General features: G+C 40.8%; 1 protein-coding gene and 1 long non-coding RNA gene across 10 annotated transcripts in view; one reads left to right on the top strand and one right to left on the bottom strand.

The window, feature by feature from the left end:
• NAV2 (neuron navigator 2) overlaps positions 1-26,645 on the bottom strand; it is a 528,711-nt gene that overhangs the window by 149,781 nt on the left and 352,285 nt on the right. For 8 of the 9 annotated variants that reach the window (XM_080982305.1, XM_080982307.1, XM_080982300.1 and 5 more), the window contains exons 3-4: positions 19,008-19,060; positions 2,507-2,579 (exon numbers count right to left, since the gene is read on the bottom strand). In XM_080982305.1, coding sequence (XP_080838431.1) covers positions 2,507-2,579; positions 19,008-19,060 — 126 coding nt within the window. Of the gene's footprint in view, positions 1-2,506; positions 2,580-8,639; positions 8,753-19,007; positions 19,061-26,645 lie in introns of those variants that run through there. The other variant, XM_080982308.1, reaches the window with a different exon arrangement.
• Positions 13,605-26,232, top strand: LOC308464935. The gene is made up of 3 exons (XR_013980192.1): positions 13,605-15,131; positions 21,814-21,968; positions 25,558-26,232. It is a non-coding gene; the product is annotated as an uncharacterized lncRNA (long non-coding RNA).

Below are 26,645 nucleotides of genomic sequence, written 5' to 3'. Positions count from 1 at the left end.
TATCCCTTGAAGATGACCTATCAGTGCCCATGGCAGCTGTACATATAGCGACTGGCCATGTGAAGTGGCCTTTTGTTGCCACAGGGTCAATCAGGATTCCCAGTTTGCATGAGGGAATACTGTATAATTCACATAGCCACCAAACACTTGGCTGGTGAGAGAGGCAAGATCATCCTATTGGTTTAGCACGCACAGGGCTAGCTAGCTGGTGTGACTCCACAAACCCTCTCATGTGCTTTCAGTGAGGGTGTTCATGTGAACCCACCCTATGACATTGTGGCCAGAATAACTAGATGAGTGCCAATTAAGTTCTAATACAATTCATGTCCCAGTAACATGCATCTTCTGATAGCGATACAGGTAACACACCCTAAAAATTAAGCCCAAGCCCAACAAATGGCACAGCAAAATATCACTGGACTTTGTAGAGTGCTGGTTTAAACGTAAGCCATAAACTAGGTTTCAAATAATCGCTACAGATGCATTTCCTGTTAAGTTATCTCAGGAGATGGACTGAGGTAATTCACCTGGCGCTATGCCACTGGACTTTGCACATAGAGGGCACATCAACCTCTTTGTTTTTTGCCGACTAGTACAGTCTGAATTACTTCCTCTTGCTGCTCCCTTCTGTCCTGTGTGTCTGTTTAAATATATACACATAGGTTTTGTCGGTGTGAGTCTGTAGCCCAGTCATTTCCATTTTGGCCACAAAAAAGGGTATTTTTAAAAACTGAAAACAAAATACTGCCAGATGTTCTGGGTTTTTTTAGGGCAGGGAGGGTTTCTTTTTTCAGTCTGGTGTTTGGAAGCTTCCATGCTGTGAGGTTTCTGTTGTCTTGGATGCCTTGATCTCCTTTACTTCAGTTTTTTATATTATTTCTCTTCTTCTTTTCCCCTTGTGACACAAACCAGTCAAATCACAATTGGGAGCAAAAGAAGCCACACAGAAAGTTAGCTGAAGAGGCTCAGTACTAAGCAAGGAGGAGGAGGAGGCAGAAAAGAAGAAGAAGCAGCAGCATGGCGGAACAGACTTGCATGTGAAAATGTGCTTTCCGGACAGGACTTTCATATAATTTCATATCAACAACTTCAAACATAATGCTTTTCAGTGGAGTCACTCAGCTGCGATTTAACAAATTTTGATGATGTAAAGGCATGTGTGAACCAGCCCTTAACTGGAATAAACCCTTTCCCGAAAAACTCGAAAGCTATCATGTCCTTGTACAGGGAAAAACAAAAAAAAAGGCTTGTTGAATTTCTGGGCTCCCCTTGTTTTGGATTTGAAAGTCATATTTTGTATGTACAGTACTTGTCTGCCACTTAGTGCTCTTACTTTAAAGATAAATATAATTCAGCCTGAGAGTGGAAGACAGAAAGAAAAAGTATAATTATCCCATTGGCATAAGCAGCTGGGATTCCCTCCGTGCTCAGTGTTCTTGTTTAGAGCCAGGAGATTCCATTTGCTGGCAACCGGGATTCTCCTACCAAGGGAATGAGGGAATCTTTCCCATGTCAGCCGAGAGTTGATCTGTTGATCTTCCATTTAAGCATTCTGGCAGCTGACATGTATAAATGTGCTCTCAAAGCAGCAGTGTAAACTCAAGGAAATTGTGGCAGCTTTTGCTGTCAAGGTAAACCTTATTCGCAAGTAAAAATGCATACAAAACTCACACAATCTGTCCTTCACATAAATGACCAAGAATAAAACAGGCTCACCTGTACTTGCAAATCCAACTGCTAATTTTGAGAATAGTGAGGAGGGGTAAGAGAAAGCGTTCAGCGGCAGATTTAACTGCCATTTATTGAAGTGGCTAACTCCTGCTTCCGCTTGCAAACATGCAAGTGAAAGTAAAATAGCAACTCAGAGCTGAGATGAACATACAAATAGCTTCGCCACGCAGCCCAATCAAGGATCACCTTTTGTGTGCACAATGACTCTGATGCAAACAAGAGTTTCCCTATTGACCTCATAGCACCAGGAACAGCTCAACGTGTCTATCCCAAGTGAATATCAGGAGTTGCCCACAGAGCTTGGATAAGAGCCAGACAACATACAGCTTGTTTTTAATTAAGCAGGCATGAAACATACCTAATTCATGATTATGCCATGAAGGAGTTTAAACAATTACAGTCTGAGCATTGGATTATTTTATATCAACACCTTTAATACATATGACCTCTATAGATAAATTAACCACAAAGCACAATTCATTGCCTGAATCTGGTTTGGCCAACTGAGTGCATACAAATCAGTCATAGTCAAAATTGTGTCACCCTTACAATGATAAACAAGCTAACTTCTATTTATACTTTACACCTAGTATTAGGTGACACAGATACACTGCTATCTTGAACTCTAATAGACTTGAATGCAGGTTACGATATAAAATATTTATTCACACTGACGGTGGTTATTATTATTTTTTTGTCATCATCGTAATTTATAAGACTGTCCTGTAGCTCCACTAATCTTGTTGCTATATAAATACTACAAATATGGACTCACCTTCTGCAGACAGTCCCTGTATGTTTATTCCTTTGGCAGCCAAAAAACTCAGGCACGCATCTATATTTTCAATCTTAAAAAGAGAAAAAGAGGGAGAAAGAGAGAGGGAATGAGAGATAAATGAAAATGCATTACTGCACCCTTTGGACTTCATTCTACTATTCATGTGAAATCAACTTGTCAGGCAGAAGTTCATGTCAAAATCCTCTGCTTAATACTTTACGTTATTATTTATTACAATTATAACCCTCCTTTTCTCCCAAGGAGCTACACCAACATGACACCTTCTGAGCAGGCCATAGTGAATTGCTTATGTTTGTGCAGACCACAATACCTTATGCTCTTATCACTCACATAATAGAAAGACAATGCAGACCTGCCCTTAACTTGCATTAGATACCACAGGGAGAATAAGCCCCATGGGAAGTGGTTTGTGTGACACAGTTCCGTATGTGGTTCGGGTGGTTCAGGTAACAAAATCTTTATTTGGGGGAACCTTTTTATGACACGGTTAAGACTGCCTCGACCAAATAAGGATCTCTCTCTCAGACACACATATGCCTGCCAACTGATTTGGAGCCAGTTTGTTCCCAGCTGTGCCACGCTACCAGCCCAATATACAAATGGGTCCCAAGAGTAACTTTTCCAATGTTTCTTGTCACTGTCTGCTGAAAATAAACACGGGGCACCATATTTGTTTGATGTGAGGAAAGTTTCTCATTTACTCCTAAGTGGGACAGCTGGCAGAAATTTCCAGTCATGGAGGCAGTAGAATTCAAAAATGGAAACTAGAAACCTCAACTGGAATCCAGAGCATGTTTACTCACATCATTCTCTAAATGGTATGAATAGCAGCTGATTACTGAAGGCAACGGCTGTTTCTCATGGTGAGTCTCTTCTTCATTTAAAATAAAGAGAACTACAATATGGGCTATGCAGATACAGTGGTACCTTGGGTTACATACGCTTCAGGTTACATACGCTTCAGGTTACAGACTCCGTTAACCCAGAAATATTGCTTCAGGTTAAGAACTTTGCTTCAGGATGAGAACAGAAATTGTGCTCTGGTGGCGCGGCAGCAGCAGGAGGCCCCATTAGCTAAAGTGGTGCTTCAGGTTAAGAACAGTTTCAGGTTAAGTATGGACCTCCGGAACGAATTAAGTACTTAACCCGAGGTACCACTGTATTCAGAATTTCTTTCAATGTGACTAGAGCATGGGAGTATTATCACTATAAACTTCATTTGGCCAGAAAAATCATTGTGGGGGTAACATTCCCTTCCCCAGCAATCCTAATGTAAAATTATTTCTCTCTGTCCTCTTATTTAAAGGCACACCAGCTCCAAGTTCAATTACCACCAGGTATCTAAACAAAAACTGGAAGTATTGCTTTTGAGACTAAAGAAGAGCTATCCCTCTCTCCTCTCCCCCTGCAAAAAATATCTCTGGGTTTTCTAATTTATATGGCCTGGTCAAGACACGCAGAAGAAGGAAATAGTAGAATCCTGAGGTGATAAAGTGAGCTATGCCACTTCAGGCTGAAGAAGGGGAGCACCATTTTTAATGCTCCTGCATGGAAACCAACAACCCCCCAGAGCAAAACCCAAGACCCTATGATTAATGTTTTTAACCTAGCCTGTTCCTATTGTGCTGGATTTCTTTTTGCAGGAGGTTTTTGTTTTCTTAACACAAGAAATGTGATTGCCTATCTGCAGTTGGTATAATCCATTCTACCAGGTGAGAATTCTACTACCTTATTCTTACCTCATTATGCTGTGTGTGTAAACCAGGCCTATATTATGCAGGAGAAACTTCCGCCACTTCTAACTGCAAGTAAGGGAACCGGTTTTGAAACTAATCCTCCATATAAAAAGCTCATTATGTATAGTAAAATAGCACACACAATAAAAATGTTTACCCTAATATTATAAAACATTTTAGTATATGACCACAATATGGATAGTATCATATGGTTTAATCAGTAGGTGGTATTGGAGTTATATCTGGGTGGAGTGTGAAGTTTCCTGTAAATGTTCTTGTTTAATGCACAAAAGAGTTATTGGCTATGTACACTTCAATTTACTCTGCATCCTGTATGCTACCACTGCTGAAATAAAAAAAATCCTTCCAGTAGCACCTTTAAGACCAACTAAGTTAGTTCTTGGTATGAGCTTTCGTGTGCAAGCACACTTCTTCAGATACACTGAAACAGAAGTTGCCAGATCCTTCTACCACTGCTGGTTTGGGAAGCAGTGTACACGCAACATTAGCCACAATCCATATCTATCCTGTTTTTTTACTTATGAAACACTGCATATTGATGAATTTCCCCCCAAACCAGCTTTGATTCAAATTAAGAAAAGGAATGTCTGAACGGCATTTTACGCCTGTAATGTGACTCAGTCCTTGCCTTGCTATGTGACATAGTCTTCATCCAAATCTTCAATGACAAACACCATACATCTGTAGTCCATCATTTATTCTGCACATTCAAACTAAAACACACACTTACAATTTTACTATACAGGGCTTGATGTTTTACTGTACACACACACAGTGCTTTTTTCTGGGGGGACACAGGGGTACACATACCCCTAAACATTTTGTGGATCTAAGTTTGGCCTCATTGAGGGACAGTATTTCAATATGAATAGGAAAATGAGAGTACCCCTAAACATTTATTTAAGAAAAAAACACTGTGTGTGTGTGTGTGTGTGTGTGAGAGAGAGAGAGAGAGAGAGAGAGAGAGAGAGAGAGAGAAAGCTACAACTAAAACTATATTTGGTCACATATCGTTTAATAGCAAACCTGCCTTGCTGCAAAGTGCACATAATGTAGGCTTAAACAGCAGCCAATAAAGATCTGAGCTGGAAAAAGCATAAGTAGTAAAATCTTTCTAGCTTAGTAAGCATGTCTGGTAAATGTCACTAATCGCAGCAGAGAGAAGACTTAAAAAACGGTTTGTGTAGCCTCTTCTTGGCCATCAGTTTAGCACATCTAGAGTTAAGATACACTGTTCAATCTATTATTTCACCTCAGTTACCATTGTCTAAGTCTGACAAATATGAAAAGTGAAGAAACCAGGAAGAGAGAGTGTGCAGAAGGTTGTATATGTTTCAAGTAATGGGCGTTAAACAAAGTATCCACATGGGAGTCCGGAAATGCAAATAGGCATGCCCTATTTCCTTGCACAGTCACAGCTGATTTCAGGGAATCAAAATTGTTGTTAAGACCCAAAATCCACTATGAAGCATGAAGGAAACAGAAAGGTTCGTTTTGTAGTGGCTTCCTGCATCCTGCAACCGTCCATTGTCAGAATCCTATGCAGCTGATATACAAGTCCCATCCTCTGGCTTCCAAGTGCCCAGCATGAAATCTAGTAAGTTGCATACCCTTGAGTCCTGAAAGACCTGGCTCCCTGCCTTGCAGGCCTTTTCCACCCGGCCTGAGAGAGTGGGGACCTTGACTGACTTCAGCTACGAAAACTGAGGCTGTTGAACAGACACTTGGGTTGGGGTATTGTTTAAGGAGTTTCTGTTGAGAGGAGGGTTGTTGCTGTTATTGAAAATAATTTTTTGGTATCTTTATTTTTAGATCTTATTATGATTTAGTGTGGAAATTGTTGATTTGGTTGTGTACCTTTTGATGTTGTTTTTATTTTTTATGACTATTTTTGTTATATTTGCAATTATGAGATTTTTTTCATGTTGAGCATGGTTTGAACTATGGAAAGGTGACATACAAAGAAAAGGAGGGTGTGTGTGTGTGTGTGTGTGTGTGATCCTAACCCAACAGGACACCATCATGTGCAGTTGGTCCTCTGACCCTAAGTTTTTTTAAAAAAAGAACATTTCAGTAAGCAATTAGAGCTAGTTCACAAACCCTGCCAGTAGCCATTTATTAAAGACTTGATGTCACATCAGACAGAAAATAAGCCAGCACCCATAGAAGAAAGGGAAGGATCCATTCCTTTTACCCTCCTCAAATATATGATTGGTTCTACCATTGCTGAACACAGTACTGTGAATGTTTCACCAATCCAACAAGAGGAACATGCTTGCAGTTGTAGATATTTGGGCAAGAATACAACAAAGAATACCCTGAATGTATATCCTACTGGAGATAAACGAACCCAGAGAGATGTAGCCTTTGATGAATTGGGGAGATCATGCTTTTAAAATGTGGGTGAAAGAGTTTGCCCCATGATATATATGAAAGATCTTAACATTAAAAAACCCCAAAACCTTAAACTTTAATCAACATCATTCAACTTGGCTGGAAGCCAAAATGGAGCACTAAAAATTCAGGTGGGTTATTTACTAAGACAAGCATCTTGACAGTGCAGAGATTTCTTATATTTCAATTAAAAACAAAAGTATTGAGGTTTGTTGATGTTAAGTGGAATTTGAGACTTTAAATAAGGCCCACAAGACTCATTGTCCTCCTACATAATTCTATTTTGATGCCCCTTTATTAATACAACTTGAATGCTAGTTCCTGACTGCCACCAGCATGTTTCTTCCAGGAAATCTGTTTTGATTCATAACATTTGAGTGGAGCCCCAAAATATTTTACAAATCACAAAAGGGCAGGACATCACTGAATGTTTGTTCCGTATCTTAGAGACAGGAAAAATACCATCTGTTGTGGCAGTTGTCATGGTATCATTTTCCTAGGAATACTTAACACGACAACTTCATGTAAATTATCCATGCCAGCAGGATGGGACGTGGAGAGAGAGAGCCATACCATTGTCTCAAGCTACATCCAGCATTTCAGGTACAACAGTGAAAATGCAAAGTATATAAAAAGACTGCAATCATAACAGCAGCACTAAAATGTAGGTGCCTGAAATATTAGTTTTCTTTGGACACCTTTACTTTTTATCAATAAAACCAACAAAAAGCATTAAACAGATCGTCCATTAGCAAGTTCTTCACCAATCACTTCTTAAAACGTTGTTGATACAGCTTTTCTAAAACCTGAGTGCCACTTTAAGGTACAACAAAGAACACAACTCAGATTTGCTGAAACAAATACACAATTTTACACCTGGGTAAAAGCTGGTCTGGCAAGCTCCTTTTGGACTGGATTCTACAGAGAAGGTGCCATTATGAAGTAGGGCAAATTCTCTGCTGCAACTTAATGGCAGCGACACTCAGAAAAAAGGCCTCCACAGTGAACGGACTTCAAGCAGAACTGAAGTTCCTAACAACTTTGCAGGATTGTGAAGCCAAACCTTTCAACCTATGTGTGTTCTGTATGGTCCCTATTCCTGATAAGGCTTAGTTTCCAGACCCTTGATCATCTTGGTTGCCCTCCTCTGCACACATTCCAGCTTGTCAATATCCTTCCTAAATTGTGGTGCCCAGAATTGGACACAGTACTCCAGGTGTGGTCTGATCAAGGCAGAATTGAGTGGGACTATTACTTTCCTTTATCAGGACACTAAACTTCTATTGATGCAGCCTAGAATAACATTAGCTTTGTTTGCTGCTGCATCACACTATTGATTCATATTAAGCTTGTCATTCCCCATCTTCTATTTGTGCAGCTGGTTATTCCTGCCCAAATGTAGACTCTTACATTTGTTCCTATCAAAATTCATTTTGATAGCTTTGGCCCAGTTCTCCAAACTATACTCCAAACTGTACTCATGCAAGATTGTATGTACATCTAGGCAGCCTTAAAGAGTTGCTTGGCTGTGCAAAAAAGTCTCTGCAGGGATGCAGCTTGCACAGGTGTGGGAACCATTCATGAACTTTTTGGACCAAGGGTTTGCCTTATTTACCCTTCTACAACACTCCACAGGCTGCATGACAGTTGCAGGTGTGGCCACCTCATACTCATGCATGCACACACACACAACACACACACACATAGGCAAGCAGCTCACCTGAGTGGGGAGGATTACTGCCCCTCCCTGCTCATCAAATTATTGGTCTGATAAATCTGTGACAGGTGTCTTGCATCACTATCAGGGTACTGAACTGGGCAGAGAGTTTAGATCAAAGTGCTGGTTTTGACCTATAAAACCTTTAACAACTCAATACCGCTATACCTCAAGGACCGCCTCTCCCCATATAAAGCGCCCCAGACTCTGCATTCATCATCCGAGGCCCCTCTTCACGTACCTTCTCCATGTGAAGTCTGGAGGGTGGCAACACGAGAACAGGCTGTTTCTGCAGTGGCTCCCCATTTGTGGAATGCTCTCCCCAGGGACGTTTGCCTGCCGCCATCATTATATATATATTTAAGTGCCAGGCAAAAACACTCCACTTCAACCAGGCCTTTTAAATGTATCTGTGGGGGGGGGGGTGTTATTGTTTTGTTGACTTTAATTATTTACTTGTATTTTATCTTGTATTTTATTCTGTGAACTGCCCTAAGATCTTTTGATGAAGGGTGCTATATAAATTTAATAAAAAATAATAAAAAAATAATAAATCCCCACCCCAGCACTATGTCTTTGTAAAACAACAACAACACACATTTTCCTCCCACTGTCAAACAGTGGCAGGGGAGGGGTGGCTGCAGGAAAAAAAATTGCTTAATGGGGTTGAATCAGGCCTCCAAACAGAGGACTAGTCACTCCTGCATCAAATGCTTTATTGTATGTGTAGGCAGTGCTTATGTGATGGAGGCTTTTCTGAGACTCCTTAGTGACCTCCTGGATGGCTCAAGCAAGTTTCAAGCAGTGGCTTCTTTGCACACCCTCTTAGCCATGTCATTGCAGCAGCTTGTAACTTCATGGTAAAGGAGTGTATTTTCGTGTGTTGTGTGTTTTTGGAGAAATGCAAATGTGGAAAGCAATACTATAGTTACACAGCTATGGGCAGGGGTGTGGGGAGTGATGTGTGAATCAGCTCCCAGTTGGGAAGGCCTATACCAGGGGTCAGCAACCTTTTTCAGCCATGGGCCACTCTACTGTTCCTCAGAACATGTGGGGGGGCCGGACTATATTTTTTTTGGGGGGGTGAATGAATTCCTATGCCCCACAAATAACCCAGAGATGCATTTTAAATAAAAGCACCCATTCTACTCATGTAAAAACATGCTGATTCCCGGACCGTCCGCAGGCTGGATTGAGAAGGCGATTGGCCTTAGGTTTCCTACCCCTGGCCTATACTTAAACCTTTCATTTCTTATGTTTTCTGCCCTAGGCCAAGGCTGCACACTATCCAAAACAAACACAACAAAGTCTGTTGATTTGCCAAAATGAGATTCTGTGTTTTCTTTTACTCTTTGAACAAATCTGGCAGCCAGTTCTGATTTTCAACAGTCCTGCACCTCCTCCTCATTTTGAGGGCCACTTTATAGTACAGCAAAGAAAAAGAGGTAAAGATGAGCACTGGAACGCTCCCTTTCTAAACACATGGACAGAATCAGCACCAGAGAATTGGGGGGGGGGGGCAGATGGAAAAATGGCACAAATAGAACCATGTTGCTTTGAACCCCACCACACTATTAATCTGCATACTGCACAACTGTAAAGATGCACATCTGTAAACAGTTCAAAAAACCTCAAGATAAAGTGCAAGAACATGGTGTCTGCGTGCTATTATATTTCTTCTTAAGACTCTGCAACATTGTTTGAAGAGCTTTGCTATTTATTTGCATGAGCTCATATCCTGATTTGACCTGGAGGCTTGTCCATTGACTTCACTTGGTCTACTCTGAGCTCTACTCTACATCACTCCTAACTTGCAAAGCAAGCCACCAAATGCCAGCCATAAAAGAAAGTTCTTATGCTCTTTAACATTCATATTGTAATGTGGATTAATCTTTGTGGGTATTTCTGCACAGCACCTGGTGGTTTCCAGTCAGATGGGTGGCATATAAATGATGCTGATGCTGATGCTGAATAATGTCCACAGTTTTCCTTCTACCCATCATGTCTGTCTAGAGAAGCATAATGGCTGTAATAGCAAAAATGAAATACTTCATGGCAAATCTGGTATGTGGTAAGAACTGATATGGTGAACCTGTAGAACTCCAGATATTGTTAGACTATGGGAGGGATTCACCTAATGAATCCTTTTAGCCGAAGCCTTGTGCAAGGTCTTCCACTTGAACTTTCCCCCCTGTCTTCTCCCCATGCACCCCCTGCAGGTGCATAGTTGGGGGTAAGGAAACCCCAAAACAGCACGCAAGGGGAACCCAGCCAGATGGGTGGGGTATAAATAAATTATTATTATTATTATTATTGAAATCTTTCCAACTGACAAGCTGATGGAATGCTCAACATAGTGCAACATTGAATTTCACCCTCTGAGTCCCATTATTTCTGAAAATTGGCCAGGGTGGCTGCAGCTGATGCTAGTTGAAGGCCAGCAGCATCTGGAAGACCACAGGTTCTCCAGACCTGGTGTAGTCTCGGTGAGCCAGCAGAATTGCCCTACCCTACATGTTTCTGAGTGGGACCCAGAAGCTGTCTGCAGACAAACACCGGCTCCCTTGGCCTATAGATGAGCACCGCAACCCCAGAGTCGTCCGCGACTGGACCTAACAGTCAGGGGGTACCTTTACCTTTTCCTTTACATGTTGCTGTTAGTCCATACAGTGAGGCTTCTCATTTATACAGTGAAGGAACCTGATATATGCAGGTTGAACTTAGCACCTGCTTTCTGACTAGCTTACAACACAAAGCTAAAATTGTATCTCTGCGCACGCCAGAGCAGGCATACAATCATGCCTTCTTCCCCCAGCAAATGAATGGCTATCCCCAGATATGCTATTGTGCCCATGTCTAGCTTGCAGGCTTCCCACAGACATCTGGTTGGCCACCATGAGAACTGGATGCTGGACTAAGTGGTGGGCCATTGGCTTGATCCAACAGGCTCATCTTCTACTCTTACATGTTTCAGTGGGTTTGTGCACAGGCCTTTACCCTCTTTAAAAAATGTTTTCTTTACTAACCAGTAAAGAGGAAGAAAGCTCAGAAAGGTGGACCAGTTACTGAGATCCATCCCAGCCAGATTTATTCCAGTTCATTTTGTGTTTATACACTCCACCCTGGGGAGAAGAAGCAATCTTTCTTCACTCCCTTTTGTGGCCACGCTTTTGCTGTCTGCCAGGATCCATTTCCCATATCTGTTTAAAGTAGAGAAACTATTGTCTCACAACAAATATAACTGATCTGTAGAAAACAAAACCTGAAAATAGAGACAGTGCATGTGCTTTTGTAAACGAGGAAAATATTTAATAAAACGTATCCTTTAAAAAGGTAGAGAAACAATTTAAAAGTATATTTAAAATGAGAATGTCAGCATCTTACATTTCAAAAATGTGAGCTGGATTTATATGCAATACCAGAATCATCACTAGAAATGAATATGAAAAATACCAAACAGGAAATGGAAAAGTCTGGCTGAGTGTGCTGAAATCACTGGGCTCAGATCTTTCAGCTGGATACATGCATCCCATGTATGCTTTTCTTCCAATTCCCATCTGTGTCCATTCCACTACAACTTGGAAGAAGTCTCTGTCTCGGTTTTGATTTTTATACTCCCTGCTATGCATTTCTAAGATTTTGTACTAAAACAGCCCCACAGGATTTTGTTGGCCACACAACTGACAAACCTGCTGTATTAGAAAGACAATGGAAACACACTCAGGCTTATACAAGAAAGTAGGAAAATTTGGCTTTTTAGCCCATGGGTAGGCAAACTAAGGCCCGGGGGCCGGATCTGGCCCAATCACCTTCTAAATCCAGCCCGCGGACAGTCCGGGAATCAGCATGTTTTTACATGAGTAGAATGTGCCCTTTTATTTAAAATGCATCTCTGGGTTTTTTGTGGGGCATAGGAATTCATTCATTTTCCCCCTTCAAAATATAGTCTGGCTTTCCACAAGGTCTGAGGGATAGTGGATGGCCCCCCTGCTGAAAAAGTTTGCTGACCCCTGCTTTAGCCCTTCACAAGCTATAGCACATAGAATTATGGGGTTGAAAGGTAAAAGCAAAGTCTGAAGCTAAAACAGACAGGAACCTATAAACTGCCTTATGGTGTGTTAGATCATGGACCCTCAAGTCCGTAATTGTCTACTCTGAGTTGAAGAAGCTCTTCAAGATCTCAGCACAGGTCTTTTCCCATCACCCACTGCCTGGTCCTTTCAACGGTTTGAGCCCAGGACACAGAGCACACAAAGCTTGTGCCCTGCCACTGAGTTGTTATAACAAATGTGAACCATTTGTGCAACCATGCAAGAGAGCCACACGCCTCCCAAGGGGTTGCAAACACATTTCCCTCCCAGATCACAGGCGTTTACTGCAACATACACTAGTGTAACACTTGGAGCCAGTTCAGACTATCGTAGTTCATATCAACACAGGCCTTCAAACTGTGGTTTAATATCCTGGTTTGTTCTGAAGCTGGTAACCATCGTTTCCTGTTTTGAATGAAAGGGGGAACTATGGTTATTTAGATGCTTCCTGGTTTTACTGCAGCTCATGTGAAGGGGGTCACAAGGGCAGGAAAACTGCTTTTGCATATCTTGGTTTTGCAAGCTAAGATAGACTTGTCCAAATGCTTGATGTAGCTTGAATACCAAATAAAGTGTGAAGCAGTTCAAATTTAGAATGTAGCTCAGAAAGTTTGATATGCAGAGGAATCCTACACTTGTGTACATTACTGGTCTTCTAAGGAGCATTTGACCAAAATGCGGGAGACAGTGGAAGACAGAAGTGCCTGGCGTGCTCTGGTCCATGGCATCACGAAGAGTCGGACACGACTAAACGACTAAACAACAACAAGGAGCATTAGTTTGCATAGGATGGCAGCCTTGGATATACAGTGGTACCTCAGGTTACATACGCTTCAGGTTACAGACTCTGCTAACCCAGAAATAGTGCTTCAGGTTAAGAACTTTGCTTCAGGATGAGAAGAGAAATCGTGCTCCGGCGGCGCGGCAGCAGCGGGAGGCCCCATTAGCTAAAGTGGTGCTTCAGGTTAAGAACAGTTTCAGGTTAAGTACGGACCTCCGGAATGAATTAAGTACTTAACCTGAGGTACCACTGTATGTAAAATTCTGAACCATTCAATTTTTTACAAAACATTCTAGAAAAATATGTAAAATAATCAATGCAAAAAGACCCTTACTGCAAAGTTGAGGAGATCTCTATTTCTCACCACAACAACAGAACAGGACAATGCTACTAAATTGTGGCCAAAAGTGTTAAAAGTAAATTGCAAAGTAGTAGTAGAATAAGAAGACTCCTTCCATTCAGAGGCTTTAGAAGTTTGGAAAGATAGAGAAAGGATATTATTTCTGCCTTCAATAGAATGCCAATTTCAGGTGTGAAAACCTCAGTAGTAGATACTCTATAAATAGAGGCATATTTAAATAGTCAGAGCAGCCTAGGTGGAAGCAGTTGTATAAAGAGTTCTGCCATAAAATTAAATCCCTGTCAAGGTTCCCCCCTCACATTCTGATGTGGCACGAGGAATTGCAGGCTGCCTCACTGTATACTGTTTAACAGACTATAGAAATAATAGGGTTCTGTTAATATAATCCAGAAACCAGAGCACACATTTGGAATTAGAAAAAGGCAATTTGGACTATGCAAGCATAAGCATTGTGGATCCGTCTACATTACAAAGAGCTGTGGCCTCCACATTTTTACTCGGGAAATACTCTGTACAGGGATAACACTTTCCTTTCCACACAAACAATGGATGGAATTCAACATAGCACTAAGTGGGGTATGTGGGATGAAAGCATCCCAAATGCTAAGTGAAGGGTCATAGCATTCCAATACAGTACTCTGTGATGTCATACACCTTCTGCCAGAGACAGTTACGGCAGTTGGTACAGTTATGGCAGTTATTAACGGTCTTTTTGAGCAGCTGAGAAGTAGGTCTGTTCTGTTGTGCTGCTGTCTGCTTCAGAGTTACCGGTAGTCTGCAACACCAGACACCACTCTATGTAATATGTATTAGTAACATAAGTAACACCTGCCTGCCTTGTATCTTTAATCCAACAAGTGCAAGTACACTGAGTAAAAGCTATTTGTTATTTGAACTTTAAAAGAGAGTTTCTTGTGTATTTTGTAGGGAGGGAAAAGGGAACTAATTAAAGGGTCAAACTACCCAGTCTCTTCCTTTTGCATAGCTCTGTAAATGGGAACTAGAATCAAATTCCCACAGGGAATACCTATGGGGAACTAGGTCTGCTCGCACAATGGGACTTCCCTCACTGCCCTCACCAATGTCCTTGTAACTGTTCCACAAATCTCCAGAGCAGATTTAAAGGGTGCAGAGAGAACAGGAGAAGGAAGGTCTCATTCTGTGAGTGGACCACTTTCCATGAATGCCACAATTTAGTGGAATCCCACCTCTAAGGCTATAGGATTTGCTAGGAGACCCCTAGTTCTCTTGCAGAGCTACAATTCCCAAGATCCTGGGAAGAGGGATTGATGATGAATATCGTAACTCTGTGAGGGTAACAGTACCCTCAACAAACTACACTTCCCAGTGTTCTTTGGTAGTTAAACCATGATAGTTTAAAGTGGTATGATATTGCTTGAAATGTATAGTGCAGATGGAGCCTTTTAAAACAAGGATTAAATCACAGACCTACAGTTCCCAGCACCCTCAACAAGCTACAGTTCTTGGATTCTCCATGAGGTGAAAGTGGTGTGAGAGTGCTTTAAAATATGGTGTAAATGTGACTTCAGGCACTTAGCAGCAACTGTGTCATCTGAATTATGTTTGAAGCAGGTCTAGGTGTAACACAGGTGGCTTATAAGGTATATTCTTGTAATATTCAGAATGCCGCTTCTCCTTTCAAAGAGTATATAGATGTACTTTCGAAGAGTATTTTAACGTCTCTACTGTAGCTAAAGATGCTATGACCATACTAAAAACTTGGAGCCCCTAAATCAAGTCCCATTGAGTTAAATATGGCTTATTTCCAATTAAGTTTGCATAGGTTGCAATTTTACAACAGCTGCTTGGTTCAGAATACTACTGCCAGTCTCTTGGCAGGGGCTAGTTATTTGGAGTATGTGACTCCACTGCTATTTAATCTGTATTGGCTTTTGGTATGCTCAATTCAAAGTGATAGCTGTTACTTTTAATATTCTATATAGTTTCAGTCTGGGATATTTGAAAGACTACCTTCTCCCACATTACTCTCCCACCTGTGGAGACTATGCTCTCATCTTTCTCCTATCTGAGATATGTTTAGTGCATTCATTGGGACAGGGTCTTCTCAGTGGCGGTGCCTACACTCTAGAGCTCGCTCCTCAGAAGGCTTATTTAGCACTTCCCCTCCCAGCCATCAAGAAGACTGGCAAAGCAGTCTTGTTCAGTCATGCTTTTTTGTGCTGTTTGAGAACCGGAGTTTTATTTATTATGCTGCAGTGTTGCTCATTTTAAAAACTGAGGTTACTGTTATTATTTTCTTATATTTACAAACTGCTTTGAGAGGACATGCTGGGGTGAAAGGCAGCATATAAACATTTATATTAGTAAATAAATATACATTTTCAAATATATATGAAGTAAATGACAAAGTTTTAAGTATATTGTCCAGGGTAATTGCCCAAAGCATATAATATGACATTAACTGAGGATGGTTTTTTCTGGGCAGGGGGCGGTTGGTTACTACAGCTATACTATTGCTAATGCTTCTAAATACATTCCTGTCTGGAATTTGCAGGGCAAAAAAAAAGTCTCTGATGCTTTTGAACTTTTTGTTGCCCCCTCTGTGATTCCCCTGTAACTGTTTTCAAAGCCAACTAAACCCTAGGTGTTAGGAAGATGAATTTTATTCTCAATCTTAAAATTCTCCTGGGAGGGTTTCATTGTAATAGTACAACTGGCTACATTCATTCAAACTGCCTCTTGAAGTCTTTAGGGTGTGATATTTCAGTAATCCCAAATTGAGATTAAACGAAACAAAAATTGGTGAGAATGTACAGCCACAGAGAAGCCAAAGGCACCCTCTCTATGAATATCTAGGCTCAGCTCTGTACAATTTAGATTCACCACTTTACCACAAGCACCACACAGTCACCACAGTTATTTCCTGTTCTTATTATAAGATAAATTTGTGGTTTCTTTGTCAAGGCTGCATTTCTTTCTGCCTGTCTGATATTACTGCTTGGATGTTCCACAGCTTCTTTCACTTTCCTATGGCTACATCTCTCTTTCCTATCTTTCCTCTCTATCCTATCTCAATTGTTCTGCTTTCTCCATCTTTCATGCTGGCCTGATACAGAAGTAGTGTTAAACTATGTGCTCTAATGAACGTTCTGTCACCTTTAAAAGCAAGTTTTACATCATTTTCACTCTAGGTATCATTCAGCCTGGGAAAGATTGAGGGCACAAGAAGAAGGGGACGACAGAGGACAAGATGGTTAGACAGCGTTCTCGAAGCTACAAACATGAGTCTGACCAAACTGCAGGAGGCAGTGGAAGACAGGAGTGCCTGGCGTGCTCTGGTCCATGGGGTCATGAAGAGTCGGACACGACTAAACGACTAAACAACAATCATTCGGCCTGTTTTATCACCTGTAACTCCTCAGAGTACTAAGGAGTAGCACAGGTCCTAAGCACAAGAAGGGGCACTGGGGAACAATTGTGTCAATGGCCTATCACATTTCACCATTCCAAGGTGACATTAGAACCTCAACATATTATTCATTCACTTATTTACCAGTTAAATGCCATTCCTGTCAAAAAAATTCCTAGGGTATTTAGGAATCCAACAGATTTCATATGTCTCCAGAGGTGGACCATCTTAATGGAGCCACAACTTAGTGGAGGAACTGCCATTGTTGACCAGGAAATTGTCTGACTATGACAATGGGATTATCTCACCTCCTCCTATCTCCACACCATCACATTCATATCAGATGAGTCAAAGACTAAGGGCAGGCGACAAAGTCCCATGGTTGTCATGAGGACCATGAAATCTTGAGCTGGATCATTAAAGGCAGTCTCAGTGTGAATGTTGAAGTTCCCCAAGACAACGGTCCTGAAGTTCTTCAGCATCATGCCTGAGACCACCTCAACCAGCTTCACTTTCCTAGGGTTAAGAATAACACTCAATGCTTTCTGGCTTTGTTAGCCTTTTAGAAGTGGTACCTGCATCTTTTTTCAAAACTTAATCATTATTTTTTTATTAAAAAAAAAACACTTTTATTTTATTAGCAGAACTTAAAACCATCATAAAAACCATGAACCTCAAAGTCCTAGCTCCATATATTGAACACATAGTTCATTTATTTGAAATAGTTTTAATCCAGCCTTTATCAATACATGATAATAGGATGGGGTACAATTATTTAAAAATCAAACATACAATCAGCATGCACAAAGATAAAGGGACCAGACAAAATCATAACCAGATTGGCAGTAGCAGAAAAGTTAACAAACAACAACAAAACTGGTCAATTTATTTTATCATCATAAAAGCCCACTGGAATAAGATGCTTTTCAACCGGCACCTGAAACTACTCAAGAGATGGCACCGGAAACTACTCAGGATTGGCACCAGTCATATACCTGGGGGGGGGGGCAGCATTCCATAATCAGGGTGCCATTGCAGAGTAATCCTAGTCTCTGGTTGCCACATAACAGATGTCCTTTTGGGTGCAGAACAACTTAACTTTAATGCCATTAACTAAAGACAGGGCCTTCATTGAACATACAAGGGATAGAATAAAGCACTTTTTGAATCAGCCTTTAAGATAAAGGAGGTTATTAATGTTATGCTTTTGATGGCTCAGCCAGCTGTACCATGTCATATAGTAATGTGACTTTAGTTCATCAATGAAAACTTCCCAGCCCTGGGTGGAATTCAACATCACAGTATTACAAGCATTCCATTTGCATAAGGATATAAGCTTGCCAGACAGAATGATTCCCCTTTCCCTCCCCCCATGTGCTGTTTTTTTTAGTTACCCCCCCCCCCCCGCGAGTCTACTTCAGAGGGAATAGGGGGTGCACACAGGGGAAGGAGAGGGGGGGAAGCTCCATTGTGCAAGCATATAGCATAGGAAAAAAATATAACTTTTAAGCGAACGGTTCACATAACAAATATCAATGTAATAAGTGCATTACATTGATGTATATTAAATGGTTGCATACTTTCCCCATTCTATTTTTAAATATTCTATAAAATAAATTAAAAACTCTACGTCCAATACACTTGCATTAATATTCTAAATTGTGCTGCTAAACAAGCCTATACAGTAGGGGTTGCAGCTAAGATTCAATCACAATGTGTGAATAACAAGTTAATAAACAGAAGATGCAATTATTGTAATTAAATTAATGATTTCCATGTGATCTGATTTGATATATTGTATGGCTGTGCAATAAAGCAATATTGGATGATTGATTAAATGTTAAATATGCCATCATGTCTGCAGCTAAATCCCAAACAGGTTTCTTCAGAAGTAAGTCCCACTGAGCTCAAAGAAACTCACTTCCTCTTAAGTACGCCTAGAGGAAAACACAGTGAAGACAAAACACATTTAATTTTTCACTTACCATTTGAGATCTATTCTTTGGACAGCCATTGATGTCTTCGATTTTCTCATTTGCTAAAAATGAACAGACAGAATTATTTCAAAACAAAACCTATTGTAAAGACACCTGGTGCAGTTATTCCCAGAGCACTTGTTGCAACTAAATCAAACAGCCTAGAGCTATGGTTGCCCAATCAAAACAAATGTGTGAAACACCCAGAGCCATCCGGTGAAATTCTTCTTCTGAGCCATTCCTCTAGAGACAGCTGGAGAAGGTCACCACCATTTCAAAAAGAGACAACTGGGCTGACAGCAATTCTTAAAGTGATGGGTAATCTTTGCCAGACCGATTGTTTCAAATCTGGAAGCCACATCACTCTTTATGCATGAGTGCATGGCTGGTTTGCTTAATAAGCCATACAGATGTACAAGTCAGATGTAAATAAATTACATTTTAAAAAAATTCTCATTTACTTTACAAGCAGTGGGTGAAGTCTGTTGTTGATGACACATTTCCAAGATCTAGCAACTAACCTGAACCTACAAAGTATAAACGCACATGGTGCGAATATATTCTGGTACTGTGTGCGAATATATTCTGGTACTGTGCAATTTAGTCCAGAGGTGTTGATGATACTCAGTATTCTGATTCACAGGATTCCACAATTCCTTGAATCAATCATCTTTCTCTCCCAATTCTTTCAAAGTATTTTGTGCCATCATAGTTGTTGGGACAGTGGCAGCAAATAATCTGAATTAAAGGCAGTTGGGAGGCCAAGACTCTGAGGCCTACCCAGTTGATCCTATGAATTGTCATAAGGAACTGAAAGGCTGTGGGCTGGTAACTGAAGGGGTGTTAAGTTAACATGTTAAGATAAATGAGGATTGCTCCCACTGGCTACACCCCAGATGCTGATGTCCACCTGTACATGCCTCCAGGTGGCTACATATCTGATTTTAGTGAGAAAGTGGCCTTGCATATGTGTGGCATATGGCTCCTCCATAACTCTGGCCTGTGCAGCCAATCTCGTTTACCAGAAAGTTGTAACCCCTGGCATGTTGTACATGCAGAAGGGTCCTCTTCCATTGCTGCCAGATGTGCAACCACTGAGAGCCCAGAGAACACGCTGGCATCAGGAGGTGTGGCCAGTGGGCACACTCCCACTCACATGAACATCCAGTGACTCAACTCACAAGTTTCACACAAGCCATTAGTGACAAAACATTGGCTTCATTCACACATCATAGTAAGCCGCAGTCTAAGAAAAACTATGGTTTACCACAGTGTGATGTGCACGCTGGTCAATCATGGCCACTTTGCTCCTCTCCGGAGACAGCTCAAAAACAAACTGTGGAGTGGCTGGCTTACTGTTCTGTGTGAACCAGCACTTGAGGCTTGTTTCTCTTGACGTCAAAGTTTGTTCTTGGCTTCGTGTTGTGTGGGTTCACACATAATGGTAAGCCAAACACTGTATTATTTGTTTTCTGGCTCTGGTCAGGGTAGTCCAAAGCAAGCATGATTGGGCACCATGCACCAGCACTCCACTCATTCGTGGTAAGCCACAGGTTATTTCTAGCCATGGCTTACTGTTACAAGGAAAAAGGGCAGTAGGTTAGCCAATGGCTTCAAAGTGGGAGAGAAAGCAGAAAAAGAAATAGAGTGGTAGACAATTATTTTAATATTCCAGATGGCTCAAGAGATATATCTTGCTCAAACAACTTCACCTAAACGAGGTATCTTCAACCTTTTCAGACCCAGGACCCACATTTAACCCAACCATGCATTTGGGACCCATTTCTCAATCTTTTACCATATAGATGTATGGTGGTAACCTTCTGTGACCCACCTTGCACCAGGGTACATGATCCACCAGTTGAAGACCAGTGATTTACACTATAGGTATAGGTTTGGATTTTAACTGCATTCTTTCAGACACAAGTACAGCATATCATCCAGTAGAACACACTAGTCCCCTACTTTTAGGGTAAAAAAACTATCAGTTTAAGCAGCATAGTATACAGATATTAAACAGATCTCTATGCATCAGCTCTCTAGCATAACAAGAACAAAATAATTGCATGGCAGAAATATCTACATTCGCAAACAATATTTCTGTTTTCTCCCACTATACTACATGCTACACATACATAAATATGGCAACTGGGTGAAAACATGCCTTAACAAAAATAATGGCCTTTTTAAGTACTCATTCCATACATTCTCAGAAGATGAATTATGGCTTCTTTCTTCTTCATGTCAAAAGAGCAAACTAAATGGCTTAACTCCACATTAAAGCAGACTATGGATTGGCCTAACTTTTGCTTCTTGTACACTGAGCGTATCAAAAACTGGAAGGCAGCCTAAAAGAATGCTTTTCTTCAACTCTTTGGTGACAGGCACATTCCAAGACTACTAGCTTCTACATGGAGACGCAGAGTATTAAATGTATATGGCAACATCTCCTCTATGCTATAAGCGACAGCGAAGTATTCCTGAAATAGCTTTGCTGGGCAGCTGCTGGTTTCTCCAAACTTATATATAGAAATGAAAAGTCACCAGCAAACAAAATCCCTTACATCTGCCAGCAGCATTTTGCAGGCTGTCTGTAGGTATGATGAACCTTGCTTGGTCCTGCTTTTGCATGGATCATCCCATATTCAGGACTAGACAAGTACATGTAGGAGGGTGTCTATCCATAGTCAGCAGAAAGTTTTATCAGACTGCCATGCTCTCCACTTCCCTCCAAGCATAAAATACAACCATATGCCATGAAAGGAGGGGCTTTCAAACACTAATGTCGTGTTCAATCTGTTCCTTTCCCATGTAGGAGTCGGGGGTGGAATCCAAAGGAGTGAGAGGATGGAGTACGAGTAGTGAAAGCACTAAGACCAGCCAGTCAAAACCATGGCTCTCCTCTCACAAAAAGAAAGGGGGGGGGGGACATGAGCTGTGCAATGTAGGACCTGGAAACTCACACAAGAGGTACTGCTGCATATGAGCCATGATTAATGCTCCCCTGCTGGTCTCAGCAAAGCTTGATGATAACGCATGCTGATGGCTTTGAGATGTGGTAGCAGCTGAAAGCTGTCTTTTGGGTGTTCACAATTCAAAATGATAATCACACTAATAGGGTGTGTTATGGTCTTTTTAAAAAATGCTCATTCCAGTGAATTTCTTCCAAAATTATTATGACTCTGGCAAGTCCTGGAAGTGTGTGTGTGTGCACATACGCACGCATGCGCGCACACACACTTGCATAAACTGCCTATTGACTTGGGAGATATACGGTAACTTGAGCAAGAGATTTGTCATGCTGTTCTGATCCATCTACACAGTTCTTATATTCTTCTGGAGGTCATTTTGCTTCTTTATAAAGTGCCCTCATTCATAAAGAGCTGCATTATAGGTTCCATTTACATTAAAAGTAAATTTGCTTTATAATTTTTTCTTATTTCCCCCCAATATGCAGTCTGTATGAAAGTGGATCTTTACTGTACTGATTAAAAATCCACTTCAAGTTTTCCACAAGCTCCAGTATATCAGAATCTGGAGATGTTCCAATCCAGGTTTTATTGTGGACTAGTCTTTCCATTGCCTATTAACAACATTCATTTACAGAAGAGCTAAAATATGACTTTAGGGTCATGTGTGGAAAAGTTCTAAGTGGTGATTTTGACTGGTATGAAGTGCAACAGTACTAAGGATGTTGGTGAACATGGAGCATACAGTAGTGAGTCAATAGCAGTCTTCTCAAAATCTTGGAAAATATGAAGACATACTGGAAGTTTATGTTCGTGCTGCCCCTGCCAGTTTAATCCTTGCACGTCTCTAGTCATCGTAGAATTGTCCAAGAAAAACAACACAGTTCTGATTGTCTTTTTTAAAAGAATAACAATACTAGAGACAGGGTAACACCCTCTCCTCCCCAAGAAACTTGAACAAGAAGTGAGCTGTTCACTCTTCTTTCCATTCATCACAAAACTGGCAGCAAACAAGTATATTTTCCCTCTTCAGATTGCCTTAAAACAACGGATTAAGTATTGCGAAGTACCTTCGCCAGGACTCCTGAAGAAATTACAGACAAACCAGGTTTGTCTGTAGCAAGAAAATTCCAGACAAACCATGTTTGTAGCAAGAAAAAAGGCAACACACACAAACACACACACCACCACCACTAAGTAACCCAATGTATTTTAGGTCATGTTCATATATACAGGTGGGGGCTATGTTCTGGGCCCCGACATGCATAAGTGAAATTGCATAAAGAGGGGAGCAGCCTCTAAAAAGCCTCTAAATGCCTATTTCACCCTGCTCTCCAGCTCTCTCTCCCGCTATCTCTCCAATCCAGACCAAAATATCTAGAGCTCTGGGGTTATCTTTCTGGATGAGTTGTGATGTAGCTTCCATTTCATTAGCTATACTGAAACTGTGATCACAATCACTATAGGTGCATATTATCACCTCAGATGTGACAATGATATTCACTTTGACTACAGCTAGTATATGGGATACAAATGACTACAATTTTTTAGTGTCAAATTGAGAGATTAAAATAGGAGCAGGTGTGCTTAAAGATGAGTTTTCTTTTTCATGGAAATGGGTGGTGGTGGAATCTTACGTATTAACAATTAAGTGTTCTTAAACAACTGAACCCAAACGTATTAAAGCAATGGGAAGAGGAAATGGAAAAAGAGAATCAAGTCTTGAAAATGGAAATGGAAAAAGAGAATCAAGTCTTGAAAATATACAACTTTCTTTCCTGTCTTTATTGTCTTTTTCATGGGTAAAAACTATTGGTCTGCATGGAAGGCAAGATTTGGTTTGCATTCTGTTTTGGAAAATGGGTCAGTTCACAAACACCTCAGACAGCTTTGAGTACCACTTGCTTTGCCTTGGGTCTGAAGCCTTGCTTTAGAAAATCAAAGGTTTCAGATGTATATGCATTGACTAACATGAAGAAATACACAGGGGAAACCTTTTTACTTTCTTTTCAGAAGTAGGTGAACGTTTCAGGAACAGGAACAGTTTCTGAGTTCATGAGGCTGCCAAATTGCATATAAATATATGTGGGGGGTTTTTTGGTGTTGAAATTTACAGTTTGAGGGTTTGTTTTTAAAGTGAAACTTATAACAGAAAAGTTATAGGAAGAATTAGATGGAATTTGCAGACATAGCATCCCCTTCTGAAGGGATGAAGCTTGCTAAATTTCAGGCAAAAGGGTTTTTATGCAAAAGTCTTGGGGAAGTGGATTTTCATACCTAACCCATATGTGATTCTGGGGGCACTTTTTATGAAAATGGCATACATAGCACAGGTAACACTAGGTTAGTAACTTCCAAAATTTCAGAAAGATAGGTGCAGGGGTTATGGAATTATGATGAATGAAAACCCATGCAAAGCTGTGCTTTTGCTTTATGTTCATTTAACAGTAAGTGGTAAATTCCTTCCACATTCTATCCTGTTCTGCTGGGACTGGGGCCCATGGTAATGAATACCAGAGCCTCTTCCATTCCAGGTCCGGTTTGGTGGAAGGCAAAGCAAATCAGGACCCTGGGCAGCTCCTGGTAGGCCCTGCTAGTTGAGTTCGGGAACTGATGCATTAGCTGAAACAGAGTCCTCTGCAGGCAGTGCAATATTCTTGTTGAAGTTAGGAAACAAGAATTGTACACCGTGTTCAAAGTTTAGTCACACCATAGATTTGTATAACAGCAGGTAAAGGTAAAGGACCCTTGGACGGTTAAGTCCAGTCAAATTCGATTATTAGGTTCACTTTCAGGCTGAGGGAGCAGACAGATTTCCCGGGTCACGTGGCCAGTGCACAGAACACTGTGATGAGTGCCAGAGTGCACGGAAATGCCGTTTACCTTCCCATCGCAGCAGTCCCTATTTATCTCCTGTGCTGCTTTGCCTTCAAACTGCTAGGTTGGCGGGAGCTGGGACAAAGCAATGGGAGCTTACGCTGCTGCATGGATTCAAACTGTTGACCTTAGCAGTTTTATTTTCAGTTGCTTTCCTAATTATCACTAACCTGGGATTCACCTTTTTCACAGCTGCCACAGCTGGGTTGTCATCTTCATCAAGCTATGCACTATGAGTCCAAAGTCTCATTCTTGGTCAGTCACCATCAGTTTAGACTCCAATAACCTATTTGTGAAGTTAGGATTCCCCCACCCCCAGTATGCATCACTTTAATCTTGCCTGCATTGAATTACAGCTGCCATTTTAATGCTCATTCATTTAGTATGACAAGAGCATTTGGTGTTCCTCATAACCCCATTTTTGGGGTTCTGGCGGCTTCACTGATCATCCCTAACTCTAGATCATTTAGGAGGAAGTTAAAAACCAGAAAATGCTGCTGAGACTGCTGAGATTCCCATTTTAAAGTCTTCTTTTGACAATGTGTATCTGTATTTTTGTGTGTGCTTAAATTTTGGGGTTAACTTTTAAAATTGGGTTAGGAATGTGTAAATTAATCAGATATTAATATATTAAAAAGTTGTTGGTGAAAGGAACAGACTAGCTAAAGCACAATGGATGTTGATGAAATTGCATATATGTCACCCATGTCCAGGAAATTTGAGAGAAAAGAAGTGAATGAGGTCAAAGATGGACCACCCCTGAAGCCTCTTGCTAGTGAAGACCCACTATGTCTCTTTTAGTGCTTTTGGCAGAAAATGTCAAATGTCAAAGTTCTTCTCTTGTTCATTCTAATTTGTGCTAATGGACTTCTTGAGTGTTCAGCTCACTGCTATTTCATCCATGTGGGCGACAAGACCATATGGATGGATCACTAAAGGAAATAATTAACTTGACAAACTGGCAAAAGTGGAAGAAGAGCAGGAAACACTCCAGTGCTGAGAGCTGTAGTACATCCCTAGTTTCTGCAGATCGCAACCTGAGCTGATGATGCCAGCAACATATGGAGCTTTTATCACTACAGCACTGAGAAAATAAAAATACCCAGCTTATTCAGTTGCAATAATCTTCAAGGTTAATGAGGCCCATGCTATTTAACAAACAAGTGAGGGCTGGTTTATGCAACCAAGTACATCATTTGATTTCTCTAGAGTTGCTCACTGTGCTCCTCATATAGGCAGACTGGAAGCTGCATGTATGAACTGAGGCTCAAAAACAACACAGTATGCTGAGTGCATAGCAAGCAGTTATGTGTCTTGCTTTTCTTAAATTAATTACAGCTGCAGAAAATCCCTGATTGTTATCAATATCACAGCATCCACAGAGAGGAGGTTTATCTCCCCCCAGTTCCCCAAGAAAATCTACTCTGGACAGCTATGGGTTGTAGTAAAAAGTTTTATTTATTTCATTAAAATTATATACCACTTGATTGTTTAAAAAACCCCTCAAAGTGGTTTGCAGAAAGAATAAAACAACAAAATTATCAATAAAAACTGTTAAAAGTAACAATTTTAAACCTTCAAAAATATTAACAATCAATAATAAGCCAAAAAAACCTGATTAAAACATGTCAATATTCTGTATGTCTGCATAAAAAAGGTAAAGGTACAGACCCTTGACAGTTAAGTCCAGTCGCGAACGACTCTGGGGTTGTTGCACTCATCTCGCTTTACTGGCTGAGGGAGTTGACATTTGTCCGCAGACAGTTTTTCTGGGTCATGTGGCCAGCTGTCTAAGTCACTT

Source organism: Podarcis pityusensis (assembly GCF_964106645.2).
Source record: "Podarcis pityusensis genome assembly, chromosome: 1".
Classification (NCBI taxonomy): Eukaryota; Metazoa; Chordata; class Lepidosauria; order Squamata; family Lacertidae; genus Podarcis; species Podarcis pityusensis.
The sequence above is the reverse complement of the archived record's forward strand: the minus strand, read 5'-3'. Positions and strand labels throughout refer to the sequence as shown.